The sequence below is a fragment of the Bos grunniens genome, chromosome X, assembly GCF_055505025.1.
Source record: "Bos grunniens cultivar Pamir isolate PY7600 chromosome X, Bosgru_T2T1.0, whole genome shotgun sequence".
In the NCBI taxonomy this organism is placed as follows: domain Eukaryota; kingdom Metazoa; phylum Chordata; class Mammalia; order Artiodactyla; family Bovidae; genus Bos; species Bos grunniens.
Genome location: NC_141194.1, coordinates 34,452,046 through 34,472,025, shown reverse-complemented (window position 1 = coordinate 34,472,025; position 19,980 = coordinate 34,452,046). Strand labels below are relative to the sequence as shown.

General features: G+C 39.6%; 1 protein-coding gene across 15 annotated transcripts in view; it reads right to left on the bottom strand.

Annotated features, from left to right (window-relative positions):
* Positions 1–19,980, bottom strand: part of LOC147340106 (uncharacterized) — a 281,692-nt gene that overhangs the window by 122,484 nt on the left and 139,228 nt on the right. For 2 of the 15 annotated variants that reach the window (XR_015158911.1, XM_086387622.1), the window contains one exon: positions 11,746–11,876. The exons of the other annotated variants lie outside the window; for them this stretch is intronic. Coding sequence is in view for 1 of the 2 variants with exons in the window: in XM_086387622.1 (XP_086243748.1) it covers positions 11,746–11,876 (131 nt within the window). In the remaining variant the exon portion in view is untranslated. The remainder of the gene's footprint in view (positions 1–11,745; positions 11,877–19,980) is intronic. 15 annotated transcript variants of the gene reach the window in all.

Sequence of the window (19,980 nt, the reverse complement as noted above, 5' to 3'; positions counted from 1 at the left end):
CAATGTTGTGGGGTGGGGATGTTGGGAGTGATGGAACTGTTCTATATGTTTACTGTGATGGTGAATCTACAAACCTACATGGGTGGCAAAACTGCATAGGACTAAACACACATACAGAAGAACAAGTGATACTGGCGAAATCTTGCGAGGGGAGTAATACGGGACAATATTTCAAGAGAATAAAATTTTATAATATTGGTCCTTACTACTCAAAAGTGAGCCTGGGACCAGCATAATCAATATCAACTGGGAGTTGGTAAGAAATGTAGATTCTTTGGCTGGCCCTACCCCAGACCCACTGAATTAGAATGCTAAATCCCTGGGTAATTCACACATTCAAGCTACTTAGTAGGTGCTTAATAAATTTGTTAAAGGCATTAATTTTGAATAAGTTCCACTTTTACACTGATTGAGAATTTGCCACCTGCTATCCCAAAAAAAGTGCAAGTGAAGTGAAAGTTGCTTAGTTGTGTCTGACTCTTTGTGATCCTATGGACTATACAGTCCATGGATTCTCCAGGTCAGAATACTGGAGTGGATAGCCTTTTCCTTCTCCAGGGGATCTTCCCAACCTGGGGGTTGAACCCAGGTCTCCCACATTGCAGGCAGATTCTTTACCAGCTGAGCCACAAGGGAACCCAATCCTAAAAAAAAAAATGCCTCCTATTTTGCCGTCTAACAGAACACAGGGAAGCTTGCTCTAAGTTTCTCAGGATGATCCCTGCCCACAAGGTATATGTGGCTCTTCCCACATATAAATCTGATGCATTTTGCCTGGAACTTTTCATTTATTCCAGTGGTGCCTATAATTTTATCCCAGGCCTACCCTGACATACTTAAGGTAAGCAATGATGTTTTCATAACTTTATGATCAATACACAGACCTGTCTTCATGAATATGATTATGATTTTTTGATCCATTAATCTCTGGTCATTATTACCAAAGCCAGGAAGGACTGAACACTATTTGAACAGTTTTACCCAATTATTGAGGCCATCAGAAACAAGTTGGCCCCAAATAATATTAAATCCGGGGTCATTTGCAGACACCTTGTGAGTCAATATTTTATAGCTCATATTTCCTTCTTATTCTTCTTTAATTGATTTATGTAGTCAAGTACCCTATGAGTTGAAAGCTTATACCTAGATGAAAATGACCCACATTTAAGAATCTTGGACTTTGTCCAAAATATCTCAAGAGAGCATTGAAATACCAGAAACAATTTAACTCATTATCAACTCAACTAGTAACAGACATGTCTGGGAAGGAATCCCCCCTAAACTGTATGTAGTCTGTACTAGACCCTTCAAGGCTGCTCTTGCTGAGAGATGTTTGCATCCCAAATATTTCAAAGGTCCTTTTGAGGAAGTCAACTATTTGAGATATTATTTATGTATCACATGTCCCAGTGTCTTAACTTGGAAATGCAGTCTGATGGGGCTTTTATTTGGGGTTTGAGATACAGACAACGGACAATAAAGATAACATCTGAACTATATAGCCTGCTGCCGCTGCTGTTAAGTCACTTCAGTCGTGTCGGACTCTGTGCGACCCCATAGACGGCAGCCCACCAGGCTCCCCCGTCCCTGGGATTCTCCAGGCAAGAACACTGGAGTGGGTTGCCATTGCCTTCTCCAATGCATGAAAGTGAAAAGTGAAAGTGAAGTCGTTCAGTCGTGTCCAACTCTTCACGACCCCATGGACTGCAGCCTACCAGGCTCCTCCATCCATAGGATTTTCCAGGCAAGAGTACCGGAGTGGGGTGCCATTGCCTTCTCTGATGTAGCCTGCTAGGGAGTGCTAAGTACAATCAAACAGTGATACAAGGAATGCAGAGAATAAAGAACTCATATAACTCAACATCAAAAATAACATGAAAAACCTGATTAAAAAATGGACAGAGGAGCTAAAGACATACAGATGGCCAACAGGCACATTCAAAGGTGTTCAATATCCCCTACTATTAGGGAAATGCAAATTAAAATCACAATGAGATATCACCTCACACCTGTTAGAAAGACCATTATCAAAAATGCAAGAGATAACAAGAACTGGCAAGGATGTGGAGAAAAGGAAACTCTCGTACACTGTTGATGGGAATGTAAATTGATGCAGCCACTATGGAAGACAGTATGAAGATACCTCAAAAATTATAAATAGAACTATCATATGATCAAGCTATCCTACTCTTGGTATTTATTCAAACAATACAAAAACACTAATTTGAAATGGTATATGCACAAGTATGTTCACTGCAGTATTATTTACAAGATCCAAGACACAGAAACAATATAAGTGCCCATCAATGAATGAATGGATATAAAAGATGTGGTGTGTGTGTGGTTCAGAGAACAGAATGATGATTACCAGAGGGGATGCTGGGACAGAGTGAGGGTGATATAGGTAAAGGGAGGTCAACTGCATGGTGATGAATGGAAACTATAAATTTTTGGTGGTGAGCATGTTGTGGTAGCTCAGCTGGTAAAGAAGCCGCCTGCAATATGGGAGACCTGGGTTCGATCTCAGGGTTAGGAAGATGTCCTAAAGAAGGGAATAGCTATGCACTCCAGTATTCTGGCCTGGAGAATTCCATGGACTGTGTAGTCCTTGGGGTTGTAAAGAGTCAAACACGATCGAGCAACTTTCAAAAAAAATGTTTATATATAGAAGATATAATAATGTAATACACATGAAACTTATATGATGTTATAAATCACTGTTACCTCAGTAAAAAGTAATTTTTAAAAAACAGTAGAGAAGGAACCAGTGGGATGGCCAGATGGGAAAAGTGAACTGCAACTCAAAAAGGGATGACCAATGTAAAGATACTAAAGAAATGCTGGGGCTCCCTGCTGGCTCAGGAGTAAAGAACAATGCAGGACATGAGACGTGGGTTCAATCCCTGGGTCAGGAACATCCCTTGGAGAAGAAAACTGCAACCCACTCCAGTGTCTGGAGAATCCCATGGACAGAGGAGCCTGGTAGGCTACAGGCCATAGGGTTGCACACAGTCAGACATGACTAAGTGACTAAACAATGTAAAGGGAAACTTTGTACAAAGATACAAAGAAGGTAAGGAAATCCAGCTGTGTGGATGTCTAGGATGAGGAGTATTCCAAGCAGAAGAAACCACTAAGTGAAGCCCCAAGGCAGGAATGTGCCTGGTGTGTCCCAAGAACAATGCAGAAGCCAGGGCAGCAGAAGTTGAGTTAGAGAGGATGAGGAGAAGGAGATGAAGTTGGAGCAGCAACAGAGGGCTAGACCTTGTAAGAACTTTGGTTTTTACCCAGAATGGAGTGAGTAGGGAGGCATTGGAAGGGTTGAGCAGAGTGATGCAATCTGACTTAAAATTTTAAAGGCTATCTCCAGCTGTTTTGTTGAAAATCATCTACTGGGGCCTGAGACTGGAAGCAGAGAGACCAATTAGGAGATTGTTACTATAATCCAGGCAAGAGATAATAACCATGGCTCCTACCAGGATAACAGTAAAGCTGGAGAAAAGTGGGCATATAGCAGATGTGTTTTGAAGTTAGAGTTAACAGAATTTCTTGGCAGTTTTGATGAGGCTTAGGAAGGAAAAACAAGAGCCAAGAACAACTCTGAGGTTTTTGGCTTGAACAAGTGAAATAACAGAATTGCCCTCAACTGAGATTGTGAGTAAAGTAGGTTTGGGGAGAGATATTTTTAAGAAGGAATAACAGATGGTAACTAATCTTGTTGTAGTGATCATTTCATAATGTGTAAAAAATACTGAAACACTATATATATATAGTATATATATACTTGAAACTAATTTAATATTGAACATTAATCACAACTCAATAACAAAATTAAAATAAAAAACAAACACACTCAATTTGAATTGCATGTTAAACAAGTAAACTGTAGGATGTACAACTTGTATGTATAAGTATGAAGTCCAGGGTAGAGTTCAAGGCTAGAATATACATTCCATTGTAGTCAGGAGTTAGATAGTATTTAAAACCATAGGAGTTAAGTTCCCCAGGGGCAGATGAGAGGGAAAGAGTTGAGTATAATGTAAAGAAGGGACCAAGGACTGAACTCTGGAGCACTCTGAAGCTCACAGGCGGAAAGAAGAGAAAAGAAACAGAAAAGGTCTATATATATATATATATATATATATATATATATATATATATATATATAATGAACCCCCATCATAGTTACATGGTCCTTTCTAAACCTGTTCAGTGTATCAGCATGCTCTGTAGGTCTGTGCCATCCATTACAATATGGGATGCTTAAACTCCCAACTTCTGGTTACATTGCAAAATAGTAAATGTTAAGTCTCTTTGCTTACAGTGTCTGCCATGCCTGCAGGGGACAGGAAGAGGTCAAGAGCAGAGGTGGATGTCACATAAAGCTGCCAACTGGTCACCCTCTCAGGATGAGCACCTTATGTAAGCCATGCTGTGCCAGCATCTGGTCTCAGCTTTTGGGGCACAGAAATGAATGCAATTAATATACCTTGTCATTCAGACGGTAAAGAGTCTGCCCTCAATGCAGGAGACCTGGGTTCAATCCCTGGGTTAGAAAGGTCCCCTGGAGATGGAAATGGCAACCCACTCCAGTATTCTTGCCTGGAGAATCCTGTGGACAGAGGCGCCTGGTGGGCTGCAGCCCATGGAGTCGCATAGAACTGGACACAATTGAGCGACTAGCACACACACATACAATATACCCAAAGACTAGTCACTACAATGGATTCACACTAAATAACATGAAACTATTACATGAAAAAGAAATCATAACAGAAAAAAAAAAAAAAAAACCTGGAGGAGCTCCCACAGCTGCTAAGACTTTCCCCCCACCACTACCAGAAGAGAGGGCATTTGATACAAATCAAGTTGACTGGCCTTATAAAGCTTTCTCATTACAGGCAAAGTCAGTTCCTCCAATACAATGTGTCTCCTAAAGGGACTGGCACCACATGTGATTTTAGGAAAACATGAGGATGAAGAAGAGAAGAGGGAGATATTATTTGCAAAGCCTTCTACAAGAAAGGCCATAACGCATTAAACAATGCTATCTGACCTCAGGCCTACTCTGTGTACTATGCCAAGGGATGCAGTGAAGAATGGCACTTTGAAGTGACACAATCTGCAGGAGAAACACTGCCCATAGCACTCGATTGTTGTTAGGAAATCACATTCCTAAACAGAATGAAAGGAAAATGCTGGGGCCTTTTCATTTCCTGGGCATTATTAGTGTGTTCCTGACAATTACTGACAGCTAGTCAGAACATTGTTTGTGTTCTTTGCTCTCTGGGCATTTCCTAATTATGAATAATAATCTCATTAATCATGCACTTGAAACAAGCAAATTATCCTGCAGAACATCATAATCAGTTGCATCAAAGAGCTTTCCAGGAAGCCCCCATGTAGTTTGGTTTCAGCTTCCCCATTTGCAGCTCTCCCCAGGTCTTCTCAGGAAGTCAGGACTCAAGGGCTGTCTCATAGCACAGAAAGGCATTCATCATGGACAGCTTTAAAACCAAGCCACATCCTCTGAAAACAACTTATTTAGATTTAATGGCAGCCTCATGACTCGCCAGACTTGCAAAGGACAGGTTCTTCCTTGGTGGCTACTAAAGTGTTCCTGACATTCATGTTTCATCCCAGCTTTGTCATTAGATGTTCTCATCATGGAAGCAAGCTATCTCTAATCAAAAAACTATCCTCAACCCACTGAAAAAATGAGCTGTTTAAATTTACACAAAGGAACATTTCAACCTTCATAATTTTGTAAACAGTTATTTTCTATCATCTCCCTCCTTTTCTTCCTCCTTTCTTCTCTTCCTTCTTTTTAAAATTTGTCTTGACATATGAGGGCTTGGCTTCCTCAATCTGTAACACGTCTTGCTCCCAGCCTTGCTCTCCAGGATGATGGGAAGAAGGTTACTTTACTGAAGATGTCACTGGAGTGACAGATCCTGGAAAATAGCTCTTCAGTCTTTTTTATATATAGCATTTCTTCTCCTTAGCATGGTTTTATTTGAATTCTCTATTACCATTTGGGGATTTTTATACCTTCTTTCATAAAGAAGAAAATAGACAAAAATATATTGATTTCAAAACCAGATTCAGAACCACCGGCAATAGCAAGTCACACAAAGACTGTTAATACAGACATGAAGTTAAGAGAAGAAGGTAAAACATTCTAGAACCAGTCATTCCACCAGATACATTTGCTGTCATCCTCATGGGCAGCAGGTACCCTGTCAGGCCCTGTATTTTCTTTTGTAGGGGGGTGGTAAGATACAAATATGAATGAAAAATACTCCTTTTTGTCAAACAACCATCACTTCATTTGATCAAAACGAAGCTGAAATGTGACACAGAATCTAGTCAAGTCACACGGTGCCTCCAGTTTCATGTTTACTAAATTGACTCTTCTTAACAGTTGAGCATGCTGGGTGTCCAAATGGTACTTGGCTGTATAGATGTGATGGGTGAATATCTAATTAGGCATCACAAAGTACTTACTACACTTGTGAAATTAACAGAAAAGCTGGGGATGCAGAAATGTAGTGTGTGTCCAGGTGTGAGAGCCAGGTATACACACTGCTTAGACTTCCTTTCAAGAAAGAAGTGCTATTCAACTGCAAGGGGGTTATTTGCCTGACAGCCTCTAGGTGCCACACCTTCAGGATCCACCTCAGCTTTCCAGAAAATGCCATGCTCATTCTGGGGAGCCTGCAGTCAACGGCTAGGCAGTAATATTACTAGAGACTGGCCATTTCTGGCCCAATGCAGGGGACTAACAAGTAATCCTTGCTCCCAGCACCCTACTGGGTTGCCTGAGACTTTGTCAGATCGCTGTTGTAGACTAAGGCTCTCTCTGTCCACACCTGTCCCCTCCTTATCTTTCTCAGGCGTTAATCCAGAGTAATCATCTGTGCTCACAACTGTGTCTTCATGTCTGCTTCCCAGAGGACCCCAATGATCTATTATATCTGGCTATACCTGGAACTCATTTAAAGAAACAGAGAAATGATTTGAAATCAGAACTAGAATTATAAAATGTCTACAAAATTCTCTACCTCTAATACATTTTCTTTCACTAGGAAAAGAAGTTTTCTTTCTCTGGGCAGGTCACAGTACGAATATGTTTTGGAGGAGTCTCAAATGGTTGTCCTGTATCAAGGGAGGTATGGTAGGCACTACTCCAACTGCAAGCAGGCAAGGAGTGCATTGTCCTTGGAGAAGTCAACAAAAATAATAAAGTCAAATAAAATTTTGTACACTTTTTATCATTAGCACGGGCTCAGTAATTTTAAATAATGTCAGTAATAAACCAGCTTTCCCTGTCAAAATGGGCTGCACCTCTATCCCTCACTGCCCACCTTGATATACCACTGTGCTCAGTGCTAAGTCACTTCAGTCATGTTTGACTCTTTGTGACCTTAGGAACTCCTCTGTCCATGGGATTCTCCAGGCAAGACTACTGGAGTGGATTGCCATTTCCTTCTCCAATGTGCCATTATGCACTGTTTAAACTGTAAATGTGAAATGTTTTTTTAACTATTCTCAACCATGAAATCTCAATTCTCCTTTGGAATGCAATACTGGACAAATCCTTTATTTTGAATCTTAAAAATCTTACCTAATCCTGTTTCAAACTCTAATATCACATCTGTTATTCTAAAGATACTATAGTTAATGCTGGGTTTGTATCTAACCCAGTGGTAGAAGCTGTGATCTGTTCCCCTTCTCATACTGCTTCCCCTCAATGTGACACCATGTACGTGTGTGTGTGTGTGTGTGTGTGTGTGTGTGTGTGTGTGTTGGTGGGGTATTCTCTCTACTTCCATCTTAAGCATATACCTCTTCCAGGTTTGGAAACAGGGAAGAGAATCAGAAATGTAGTGGTATTGGTATATAACTGTTGCCTTTTGGAGCCATATTTCTCAGTTTGATTTGGTCTAATTCTTTCTGCAGTTACCGATATATACGGGGTGTGGGTGATACCCAGGTGCCAGCGTCCAGCCCTGGCTGATCCAGGGTATTCAAAGGAGAGACGGCATAGGCGACCTATTTATTTAAATATTTATCAAAGATATAAAGAGTAATAGAATGAGGATAGCTCAGTAGGAAAATTCAGTGGAGAAAAGAGGCTGAATAATTCAGCCAGAAGGTGAGAGAAAGAACGACATGGGGAGACCAAGTTTCAGTGAACAAGGCCTGCACTTTATTTTCCAAAGTAGTTTTTATACCTTAAGTTGTGCATAGAGGATAATGGGGGAAGGGGTAGAGTCATGCAAGGACAGCAGTTCCTGGTTCTAATCGAAGCCAGGCTTTCAAACTTATCATATGCAAAAGTTCAGGTGAATTACATCATCTTCTGGCCAGGAGGCCTGTTAACATTTTAAGAAACTTATCTTTCTCTAAAGGTGATTATTCCAAAGTCAGGCACCAGCCTCCAAAAAAGCATTGGACAAAGCTGCATTCCTATAGTGCAAAGGTGAGGTGGGCTCAATCAAGAAAAGAATTAACTCAAGGGTCCAAGGTTACAAACATTGAGGCTACTACTTACATTTCTATACACCCATTATATCAATCAATACACTGCCAAGGACACAGTAGGTAAGGAGTATGGAGACTTAGCAGCAAACATTGGCCCGATAAGTGAAAAACCCTTCACCAATACAATTTCTAATCAATCTTTTTTTTTTTTTTTCTTCTAATCAATCTTTTAACTGCTCAAAGGAATCTGTATTCAGACAGTTTAGAACATCTCATGCCTCTCACAGTTGGGAGGCTCTGAGCAATCACATGTGGCTGGAAAAACCTATTCAGGCAGGCTAGAGGACTTCCAAAGGAGTTTGTAGGTTGAAACACTGTCACACCCAGGAATTATTAACTGGAGCTATAAGCTCACTCTTTTTTCAGAGAGAGGTAGTAGGGGACAGCCCCCCGGTAAAGTCAGAGGTGTAGGTGAAAGCACAAAGCAGAAAGTAGGCAGACTCTGGTTTGGGGGGTAGATGCTCGAGAATTTCCAGGGGAACTCCTGAGGCTCAATTCCGCCTTTGCATATGCCAAGCCTCCTTCCTCATGACCTTTGTCATGGGCGGAGTTCCTCACACTGGCTCCTGGCAGTGATAGAATTCCAGTTGAGCTATTCCAGATCCTGAAAGATGATGCTGTGGAAAGTGCTGCACTCAATATGCAATATGCACTCAATATGCACTATGCTGGCTCCCAGCACCCAGGTAAAGATCAGCTTTACCCAGGAAGACTCCAGCACCCCTAGAGAGCTGTAGTCCACTATCTCCCACTGGCCTCCTGTCAATACGCCATTCTCCCAATCCCTTCTCTGGGTTGAATACCCCAACGCTTGGCCAGTCAGTGGCTTGGGAAACCCTGGAGCTCCTCTCAGAACCACAGGAACTGTGCTGTCTCCTTCTCTAAGGACTATGGAGAACCAGGATCAGGTGAAGATTCCTCCAAATTGTTTCAAAGCCCTCCTACACCATGATCTCTTAAAGTCTTGCTGGCCTCAACCACTGCAGTGGGACTCCCATCTTCAGAAAACTGTAGATCAGAAAGTGGCATCAATTTCTCTCTTCCATATGTCACACCAACCTTCAAAGAACACTTATCAAACTATTCCCAAAACTTTTTCCTGACTCTCCATAGGCTATGCTACCCAGATGAGAAAATAGGAAAAGAGATCTCAGTCTCTCCTTTTCACAGACTCAGTCAAAATGTACAACTGATCACTGTCAACATTTGGATTTATGAGGAGAAACTTGTAAAAGGAAGAAAAGAGCCTTTCTACAGGCACCTGCATGCTCCGAAAACTGTCTAGCATGATTCTCTTTCCTCCTGACTCTAGGTATCTGTCAATTCTGGGATGAGAGGGTACAAAATGATAGTAGAACTAATTCTGTTTCCTCTAAATTCCTTCAAGATGATGATGTTCATAGAACGCCCTCTTCAAATGAAGTGGATTTATAGGGTCTTTTGTTACAAGCTCTTTTTCCTAATAGCCAAGCCTGGACTAACATGAAAAATCCCAATCAGCATCTTATTATTCCAGTTTTTTACCTATGAGGGTTTAGACAAAAATAATCCATAAAATTTTATTTCAATTCTAATAGTGTATGGGTTAGGTACCTCTTACCAAGATTAGATCACTCCATCCCCACTGAAGCTAATTTATTTATCCATCATATTTACTGAATCTTACCAATGTCTTTGTAACACATCACTAAATTATTTGTTTACAGTTTGTTTTTCTATTATACCATAAAGCCCTAAATGGCAGCAGAACTTTATTTCATTCTTGTTGCATCCTTATCACATATGCACGCATGCGTGCTAAGTCACTTCAGTGGTATCCAACTCTGAGACCTATGGACCATAGCCCACCAGGCTCCTCTGTCCATGAGATTCTCCACGTAAGAATACTGGAGTGGGTTGCCTTGCCCTCTTTCAGGGGATCTTCTTTGATCCAGGGATCAAACCCAGGTCTCTTATGTCCAAACCCAGGTCTCTTACATCTCCTGCATTGGCAGGCAGGTTGTTTACCTCTAGTGGCACCTGGGAAGCCCTTATCACATATGGGTTCTCCATAAATAGTGTTTGAAGGAATATGTGGTTCAAGTAATTTTTAAATGCAAATTACAAATAAATGAGTTTTCCAGTGGCTTATTGTTAGAAAAATATCAGCAAATAAGTCAATGTTTATCATCACCTTTCTATAAATGTAGCACCATGCCCTAGTTCTGAGAGATTCAGAGGAGAGAGAAAACATGGTTCTTGACCTCATGAAGGACAACATCTAACTAGGAAAGCAAAATAAAACCAAAGAAGACAGAGGTAAGTCTTACTACACAAGCTAGGGGAGATTTCCTAGAAAACAGATTGAGCCAGAGATCAAAAAGCTAATACACGTCAGCTACATATTCTGTGACTAACATGATGGGATTGTACAATAATTGGTCTTCTACTGGGGGGGGTGGTGGTTAAACAAATAATCTTTTATAATTGAGGACCCTCACATCAAAAATAAATAAATACAATATACTCATTAGTAATTAGTGTAGCCTGGTGAAGTAGTAAACTGCTGCAGTTGGGATCATAGTCTCCAGAGGCAGCACACACCTTATTAGATTTGTTAACTTGGGAAAAAGTAATCCTCTCTTTGCCTCAGCTTTATCTTATGGTAAATGGGAATAACAGAATTTTCTTTATAGGGTCACTGTGAGAATCAAACAAGTAAATATGAGAATACAGCTTGACACTCAATTACCACAATATCAATATTTTCTGTTCATTTTCTTAGTGAAGGTATCACATTTTGAGGTTGTGAGAACACTAATGCAGGATTTCTGATATTTTTAAGGAACTAAAAATAAGAGTCCTTGTCATTAGTTACGTACACACACACATTCACATACATACACAGAGCTGTTAAAGACATTGAAAAATTTCATAGACAATCTTGAGGTGTATTATTCTGGAGATCAAAATATGACTGAATCTGAGTGGTCAGCAAATCCTACTGGAATTTTTCATAATCAAGCTTCCTTGGCAAGATTTTTCAAGATAAATTGGTTTAATAAATCATGCTTTTTTATTTTCTGGCATTAAAATAAGGCTATAGATTATGTTCCTTTCAAGCAAAAATCAAATACAGATGCAATACAATGTTTCAAGCTCTAGTTGTAGAGAAAATAACTGTACAAAATGATGCAGTGTAACTTTTGCCAGTCTTACCCATCATGTGGGGAAAGAAATATGCAATCAGGCATCCTACTATCAGCCAGTAGAGTCCCCAGAAAGGAAATGATGCTTCAGCATCCTCAAGGTCCCTCAACTGCATGAGCTTCTGGTAGTGCTGAGAGTTTCTGGGAGTTGTAGAGTATTGTAGATGGGGAGAAGAAACCAGATTGCAATCAGGAAACTTGTTTAAAAAATGATTGTTGACAGATTTCCTAAAGTTTCCCAAAGAAAAGAATCTGAACTTCTAAGACTACAAACATTTGTTATCAATTATTTTCTCATTTTAAATAAATATTCAATTTCCTGCTTAACTTTGTAGTCATAATTTTGTATTTTTTTTAATAAGGAGCACCTCCAAATTGTATAAACTTCAGATCCCACAATATCCAGAGTTGCCATTAAAACTGACCTCTATGGTTTCACTCCAACTTCTACTATTTATTTTCAGACTGTTTCTCCATCCCATTCATCTTATTTAATTTCTGTTGGTCTCCCAACTTGTAATTAGTGGAACGAAGGTAAATGTTACCAAATTATTTTATTTTTTAAGAACCAGTGAGAGTTAATGAAAACTAGGATCAAATGTACGTTTGATCTCCAATGAAAATAGCTATTGGTCAATGTTACAAATTGCACTATAGCCTTTTTTTTTGCCACTTCTATTCAAAATAATATTTGAGGTTCTAGCCAGAGCTATGAGGGAAGAAAAAGAAACAAAAGCCACTCAAGTTGGGTAGTAAGAAGTAAAATTATCACTGTTAATATATGACATGATCTTATATGTTGAAAACTGTAATGATTACACACACACACACACAACCTGTGAGAACTATTAAATTAATTCAGCAAAGTTTTAAGACACAAAATCAACACAAAATAATCGGTTTTCTTCTCTACACAAAATAAACAACCCAAAAAGAAAATTCAGGGGAAAATTCCATTTATAATACCATCAAAATGAAGAAAATGCCTAGGAATAAACTTAAACAAAGAGTTATATATTGCGATGAGATAAATTAAATAAGACAAAAACATGGAAATATTCTGTATTCATGAATTAGAAGACTTTATATTTTAAGGTATTAATACTACCAAAGCAATCTACAGATTCAATATAATCCCTATCAAAATCATTATGATGTATTTTGAAGAAGCAGAAAACTTTACTCTAAAATTTGTATGGAATCTCAAAAGACACAGAATAGCCAAAACAATTTTTAAAAATAACAAAGAAGGAGGACTCAGATTAACTGTTTCAAAGATTATAAAAGCTATAGTATTCAAAACAGTGTGTTACTGCCATAAAGACAAAAATATAGACTAATGGGGGAGATGATAATGGCTACTCCATTTCTTCTAAGGGATTCTTGCCCACAGTGGTAGCTATAATTGCTCATCTGAGTTAAATTCACCCATTCCAGTCCATTTTAGTTCACTGATTCCTAAAATGTCGATGTTCACTCTTGTCATCTCCTATTTGACCACTTTCAATTTGCCTTGATTCATGGACCTAACATTCCAGGTTCCTATGCAATATTGCTCTTTACGGCATCGGACTTTACTTTCATCAGCAGTCATACCCACAACTGGGTGTTGTTTTTGCTTTGGCTCCATCTCTTCAATCTTCCTTGAGTTATTTCTCCACTCTTCCCCAGTAGCATATTGGGCACCTACCAACCGGGGGAGTTCATCTTTCAGTGTCCTATCTTTTTGCCTTTTCATACTGAGCCATGAAATTAAAAGACGCTTGTTCCTTGGAAGAAAAGCTATGACCAGCCTAGACAGCATATTAAAAAGCAGAGATATTACTTTTCCAACAAAGGTCTGTCTAGTCAAAGCTACAGTTTTTCCAGTAGTCATGTATGGACTATAAAGAAAGCTGAGCACCAAAGAATTGAAGCTTTTGAACTGTGGTGTTGGAGAAGACTACTGAGAGTCCCTTGGACTGTAAGGAGATCAAACCAGTCAGTCCTAAAGGAAATCAGTCCTGAACATTCATTGGAAGGACTGATGCTGAAACTGAAGCTCCAATACTTTGGCCACCTGATATGAAGAGCTGACTCATTGGAAAAGGCCCTGATGCTGGGAAAGATTGAAGGCAGGAGGAGAAGGGGATGACAGAGGATGAGATAGTTGGATGGCATCACCGACTCAATGGCCCTGAATTTGAGTAAGCTCCGGGAGTTGGTGATGGACAGGGAAGCCTGGCGAGCTGCAGTGCATGGGGTTGCAAAGAGTCGGACATGACTGATTGACTAAACTGAACTGAACTGAAAGGGCAGAATACAGAACCTAGAAATAAACCCTTATATATACAGTCAAATGATTTTCTTCAAGGGTTCAAGATCATTCAATAGGAAAAGGAGAGTGTTCAATCAACAGTGTAGGGAAAACTGGACATTCACATGGGAAAACTGGACACTAACATGCAAACAAATCAAAACGGATAAAAGACTTAAACAAGAGCTAAAAATATGGTACTTTTATATGAAAAACAGGGACAAATCATCAGGATAATGGTTTTGGTGATGGTTTCTTTGACATGACATCAAAAGCACAAGTCACTAAAGAAAAAAAATCAATAAATTGGACTTTATTAAATTTTTTTAAATGTATGCCTTAAAGGAAACTATCAACAGAGTGAAAAGGCAGTCCACAAAATGGGAGAAAATATTTACAATCCATCTATCTTATAATGGATTATCATCCAAAATACATAACTCTTATAGCTCAACAATGACAAAAAAATCAAACCAATTAAAAACAGACAAAGAATTTGAAAAGCCACTTCTCCAAAAAGATATACAGATATTCATGACCAATAAGTACATGAAAAGATGTCCAACATCACTAATCATTAGGAAAATGCAAATCAATTCCACAATGGGATGCCAATTATCATCCATTAAGATTACATATGGAAAAGAGAAAGACAGCATTATCAGAGAAAAAGGAGAGAGAGAGCGAAATAAAGAAACAAATATTGGTAAGGATGTACAAAAACTGGAATCTCTTTGCACTGCTGGTGGGAGTGCAAAATTGTGTAGGAACTGTGGTAGCATGACAGTTTCCAAAATTCAACACAATATTACCATATGATCTAGTAGCTCCACTTCTGGGTACAGATACACAAAAAAATTGAATTCATGGACTTAAAAAGATAACTGTATACCTGTGTTCACATAAGCATTACTCACGATAGCCAAAAGGTGGAAACTGCCTAAATGTGTTTTGGCTGATCAATAAACAAAATATGGTATATAGATACAATGGAATATTATTCAACCTCAAAAAGAAATGAAATTCTGACACATACTACAGCACAGATGAATGAATCAACCTTGGAAACGTTATGCCAAGTGGATAAGCTAGTCACAAAATGGTGAATATTGTATGATTCCATTTATATGAGGTACCTGGAACAGTGAATTTTAGAGAGACAGAAAGCAGAATTCTGGCTGCCAAAGTCTGTGATGAGTGAATGGGAAGTCATTGTTTAAAGATACAGAGTTGCAGTTTGCAAAGATGAAAAAGTTCTAGAGAGAATGGTAATCCTTGTACAGCAATGTGAATGTTCCTTAATGCCTTTGAACTGTATGCTTAAAAAAGTGAAAATGGTAAATTTGGTTAGGTATGTTTTATAATAAAAAACTTATAAAAACTGAATTATATTCAAATCAATGCTTATTTTTTAAAAAAATCACAAGTGATCTAGGTCTCAAAGGTCATACCATGTATGCATCAATTAGAGCCTTTCCTGATGATTCCAAGATTATCCTACAAACTAATTTTAATCACACAATTCTCAACAAGATTTGTTCTTAAAGAGTTAGGTTTCACTTTGCAGTTTGTAGCTGTGATTATACAGACCCACTGACGGTCACAAAGCTGACTTCTGTGCACACCCAGATGACAGATGATGGTAAGGAATTATACTGATGCCAAGGGCAAAGGAAAATAACCGGTATTATGCACCGGATGGTCAGACACTGTGGAATAAATGCACTTTGTTACTTGCTTCCTAGAATTTTCAAAATCCGTCTTAGAACCATGACTGTCCCTATATCAAGTTAAGAAAATCAGGTTTTAGGTAGAGAAAGATAAACTTTTCTAATCTGGACTCAGAGGACTGCTATGAGAAACAGCCATTCAAAGGCCTCTAGTGTGAACAGTGCGGTGCAATTAGGGTTTGGCTGACTTGCACTTTTAGGGCGAAGTCACTACCCAGCAATGCTGTGTAGGCAAAAATTGGGTCATCAAATTTCCTTCTTTTCCTGACAGTGTTCCAGAAGAATATTTATTTTCAGACCATAACCTTGATTCTTCAGTTTCTAAAAGATTCAGCTGAAACTGTTTAACGGAGAAACTAGTAAACACTGTCAGCCATATTCCAGTAGCCTAGCTCAGAGACAATAAAGGTCCACATATGTACTCACATACACATAGGAACACATCCATTCTATTTATTTTGAGCAAGCATTGGAATTATTCTTTCACTCTCAGAACACTGACCCAGGAGTACTATAGATACCTTTATGTAAATTATTTTTGAAACGTACACCTTAAAAATACAAGTAGCTAAAACTGTCTCAACCAAATAGATAGATGATTTTCACTGCTACATTCAGAGCTGTGCTGGCATAATCATAGTCAATTTCACTCTTTCCTTGGTGGGGGCTAAAACTCAGAAATAGAGTATTCCTCTCTACTCTGTTTGATAAAATAGCTGTTGACTCAAATTGACTGATTTCTCCAGTTAGCCTATAATGTCTCAAATTCCATGTACTGATGAAAAGAATATGGATTCAGAAGCTGTTGATATATGTAAGGCTGTTTGTTTTTATCATCCTAAAAGATGATGCTGTTAACGTGCTGCACTCAATATGCCAGCAAATTGGGAAAACTCAGCAGTGGCCCAGGACTGGAAAAGGTCAGTTTTCATTCCAATCCCAAAAAGACAATGCCAAAGAATGCTCAAACTACCACACAATTTCACTCATCTCACACACTAACAAAGTAATGCTCAAAATTCTCCAAGCCAGGCTTCAACAGTACATGAACCGTGACCTTCCAGATGTTCAAGCTGGTTTTAGAAAAGACAGAGGAACCAGAGACCAAATTGCCCAACATCTGCTGGACCACTGAAAAAGCGAGAGAGTTCCAGAAAAGCATCTACTTCTGCTTTATTGACCATGCCAAAGCCTTTGACTGTGTGCATCACAATAAACTGTGGAAAATTCTTCAAGACATGGGAATACCAGACCACCTGACCTGCCTCTTGAGAAATCTGTATGCTGGAAATGAAGCAACAGTGAGAACTGGACATGGAACAACAGACAGGTTCCAAATCGGGAAAGGAGTACGTCAATGCTGTATATTGTCACCCTGCTTATTTAACTTATATACAGAGTACATCATGCAAAATGCTGGACTGGAAGAAGCACAAGGTGGAATCAAGACTTCTGCGAGAAATATCACTAACCTCAGATATGCAGATGATACGACCCTTACGGCAGAAAGTGAAGAAGAACTAAAGGGCCTCCTGATGAAGTAAAAGAGAAGAGTCAAACAGTTGGCTTAAAGCTCAACATTCAGAAAATGAAGATCATGGCATCTGGTCCCATCACTTCATGGCAAATAGATGGGAACACAATGGAAACTGACAGACTTTATTTTCGGGGGCTCCAAAATCACTGCAGCCATTAAAAGAAATTAAAAGACGTTTGCTCCTTGGAAAAAAGTTATGACCAACCTAGACAATATATTAAAAAGCAGAGACAATACTTTGCCAACAAAGGTCTGTCTAGTCAAAGCTATAGTTTTTCCAGTGGTCATGTATGGATGTGAGAGTTGGCCTATAAAGAAAGCTGAGTGCTGAAGAATTTATGCTTTTGAACTGTGGTGTGGGAAAAGACTACTGAGAGTCCCTTGGACTGCAAGGAGATCCAACCAGTCCCATCCTAAAGGCAATCAGTCCTGAATATTCATTGGAAAAACTGATGCTGAAGCTGAAACTCCATTACTTTGGCCACCTGATGCAAAGAACTGACTCATTGGAAAAGACCCTGATGCTGGGAAGGATTGAACGCAGGAGGAGACGGGGACAACAGAGGATGAGATGGTTTGAGAGCATCACTGACTCAATGGACATGAGTTTGAGTAAACTCTGAGAGTTGGTGATGGACATGGAGGCCTGGCATACTGCAGTCCCTGGGGTCGCAAATAGTCGGACACGACTGAGCGACTGATCTGATCTGATCTGATCTGATTAGACCAGGATGGTTACAACTGTAACGACTAAAGGCCAACCCCCAAATCTTAATCAGATCAGATCAGATCAGATCAGTCGCTCAGTAGTGTCCAACTCTTTGCGACCCCATGAATCACAGCACACTAGGCCTCCCTGTCCATCACCAACTCCTGTCCATCACTCAGACTCATGTCCATCGAGTCAGTGATGCCATCCAGCCATCTCATCCTCTGTCGTCCCCTTCTCCTCCTGCCCCCAATCCCTCCTAGCATCAGAGTCTTTTCCAATGACTCAACTCTTTGCATGAGGTGGCCAAAGTACTGGAGCTTCAGCTTTAGCATCATTCCTTCCAAAGAAATCCCAGGGCTGATCTCCTTCAGAATGGACTGGTTGGATCTCCTTGCAGTCCAATATTAATTGTAAAATAAGAAGTTATAAGGTAGGTTATAACATAGTTGATAATGACCTATGGTGATACAGGGTAGCCTCAGTTGATTATGACTGTGAGTGGGAGGATAGAGAACATTTTATCTTCATACTCTCATATCCTCCTCATGTCCAAGTAACAACAGGAACTCAAAGGAAAAAAGTACCAGCAAAAGTATTACTGTATTAGTAAATAGAAATGACATGTGAGTGTTCAAACCACCTGATTTTTAACAGCAACACTGTGAGGTAGAGGTAGTGTGAGGTCAAGTCTGGCCTTCTGTATTTTACTTATAGTGAGTTACTTTGGCATGACAAGTGAGGTTTGGGAATATTCTCCCCAGATTTTCAGGCATGGGCATTAGTCCCTGGCTTTTTGGTGAGCTCACTAGCATCTGCTTCCAGTGGTAGATGCAGAATTGCTCAATTTATATTTGGGTTTCAACTCCAGACATGAGTCGTTCCCACAGAACACAATATTCTAGTATGTGGTTTTTGATCCATATGCCAGACAAGGGATGATGCTGGTGATGAGCCCATGGGAGAAGGGATGGATAACCTTACAGGGCCAATATGAGAACGCACATAAATATTGAATGGATTATTAAAAACCACTGTGACCTTATCTGCACTCCTAGTATGTGAAAAAGGCTTTTTCTGGTACAGTTACAACTAGAAAAAATAATGCTGCTGCACGTTACATGGAGAACAAAATTGATCATCACAAAATATGCTCCAATTTTATCTCCAGAATGATATAGCTGTGCACTTCCACAGTTTGCATGTCTGCTTGGCAGGGTCGTGATTCTCTCATAACTTCTCTGTCCTGTGAAGCAATACATAGATGTCTGCAGGGGCTGGCTTTCTTTTACTCAGTGAGAAACTGACCTTGAACATTGCCATCAGCTGGCAAAGTAACGATCCCATTTCCTGTTGAAACAAGCTATCCATTTGCTTCAAAAATGTCTTTTGAAGAACAGGGGGAAAAGGTTTTTTATAAAAAAGCTCTGAATCAAGGTTTGAGTTCACAAATACCATAGCATAGTTTGTACCCTGCATATTAGGGGCACCATCGCACATCAGCCCTTCTACTTGTGATTGCTTCAAAGGCTGCCAGGACCATGTGGTAGAAGGATGATGAGCCTGGATGAGGTCAGTTTTTGTTTGTTAGTACCCTTTCCCCCATATTTAATACTTTCATTTTCCATATGAAAATGAAAGGGAAAAGGATCTCTCTTTCTGTAGAACCAACCTCTCATAACTAACCAGACTACTCACAACTCGATGGATGCTCAAGAATACTGCCCTGATTTATTACAATGAAGTGTTCCTTGTCTCTGACCTCTGAGACTTGCTGACATAGGTAGACATTGTAGATCATTCAGAAACAGAAATTGGGCTCCAGAATTTGAATTCTAGGCATCGTGAATTGAATTTTGAAAGTATTCCTAAGGCAGAGAGAGGAACTAGACGGGTTCTTAATTGAGCAAGAGAGATGCAGATCTCAAATTTTCAGAATGAGATGTCAGTGGGTGCTACATTAAAATAACAGG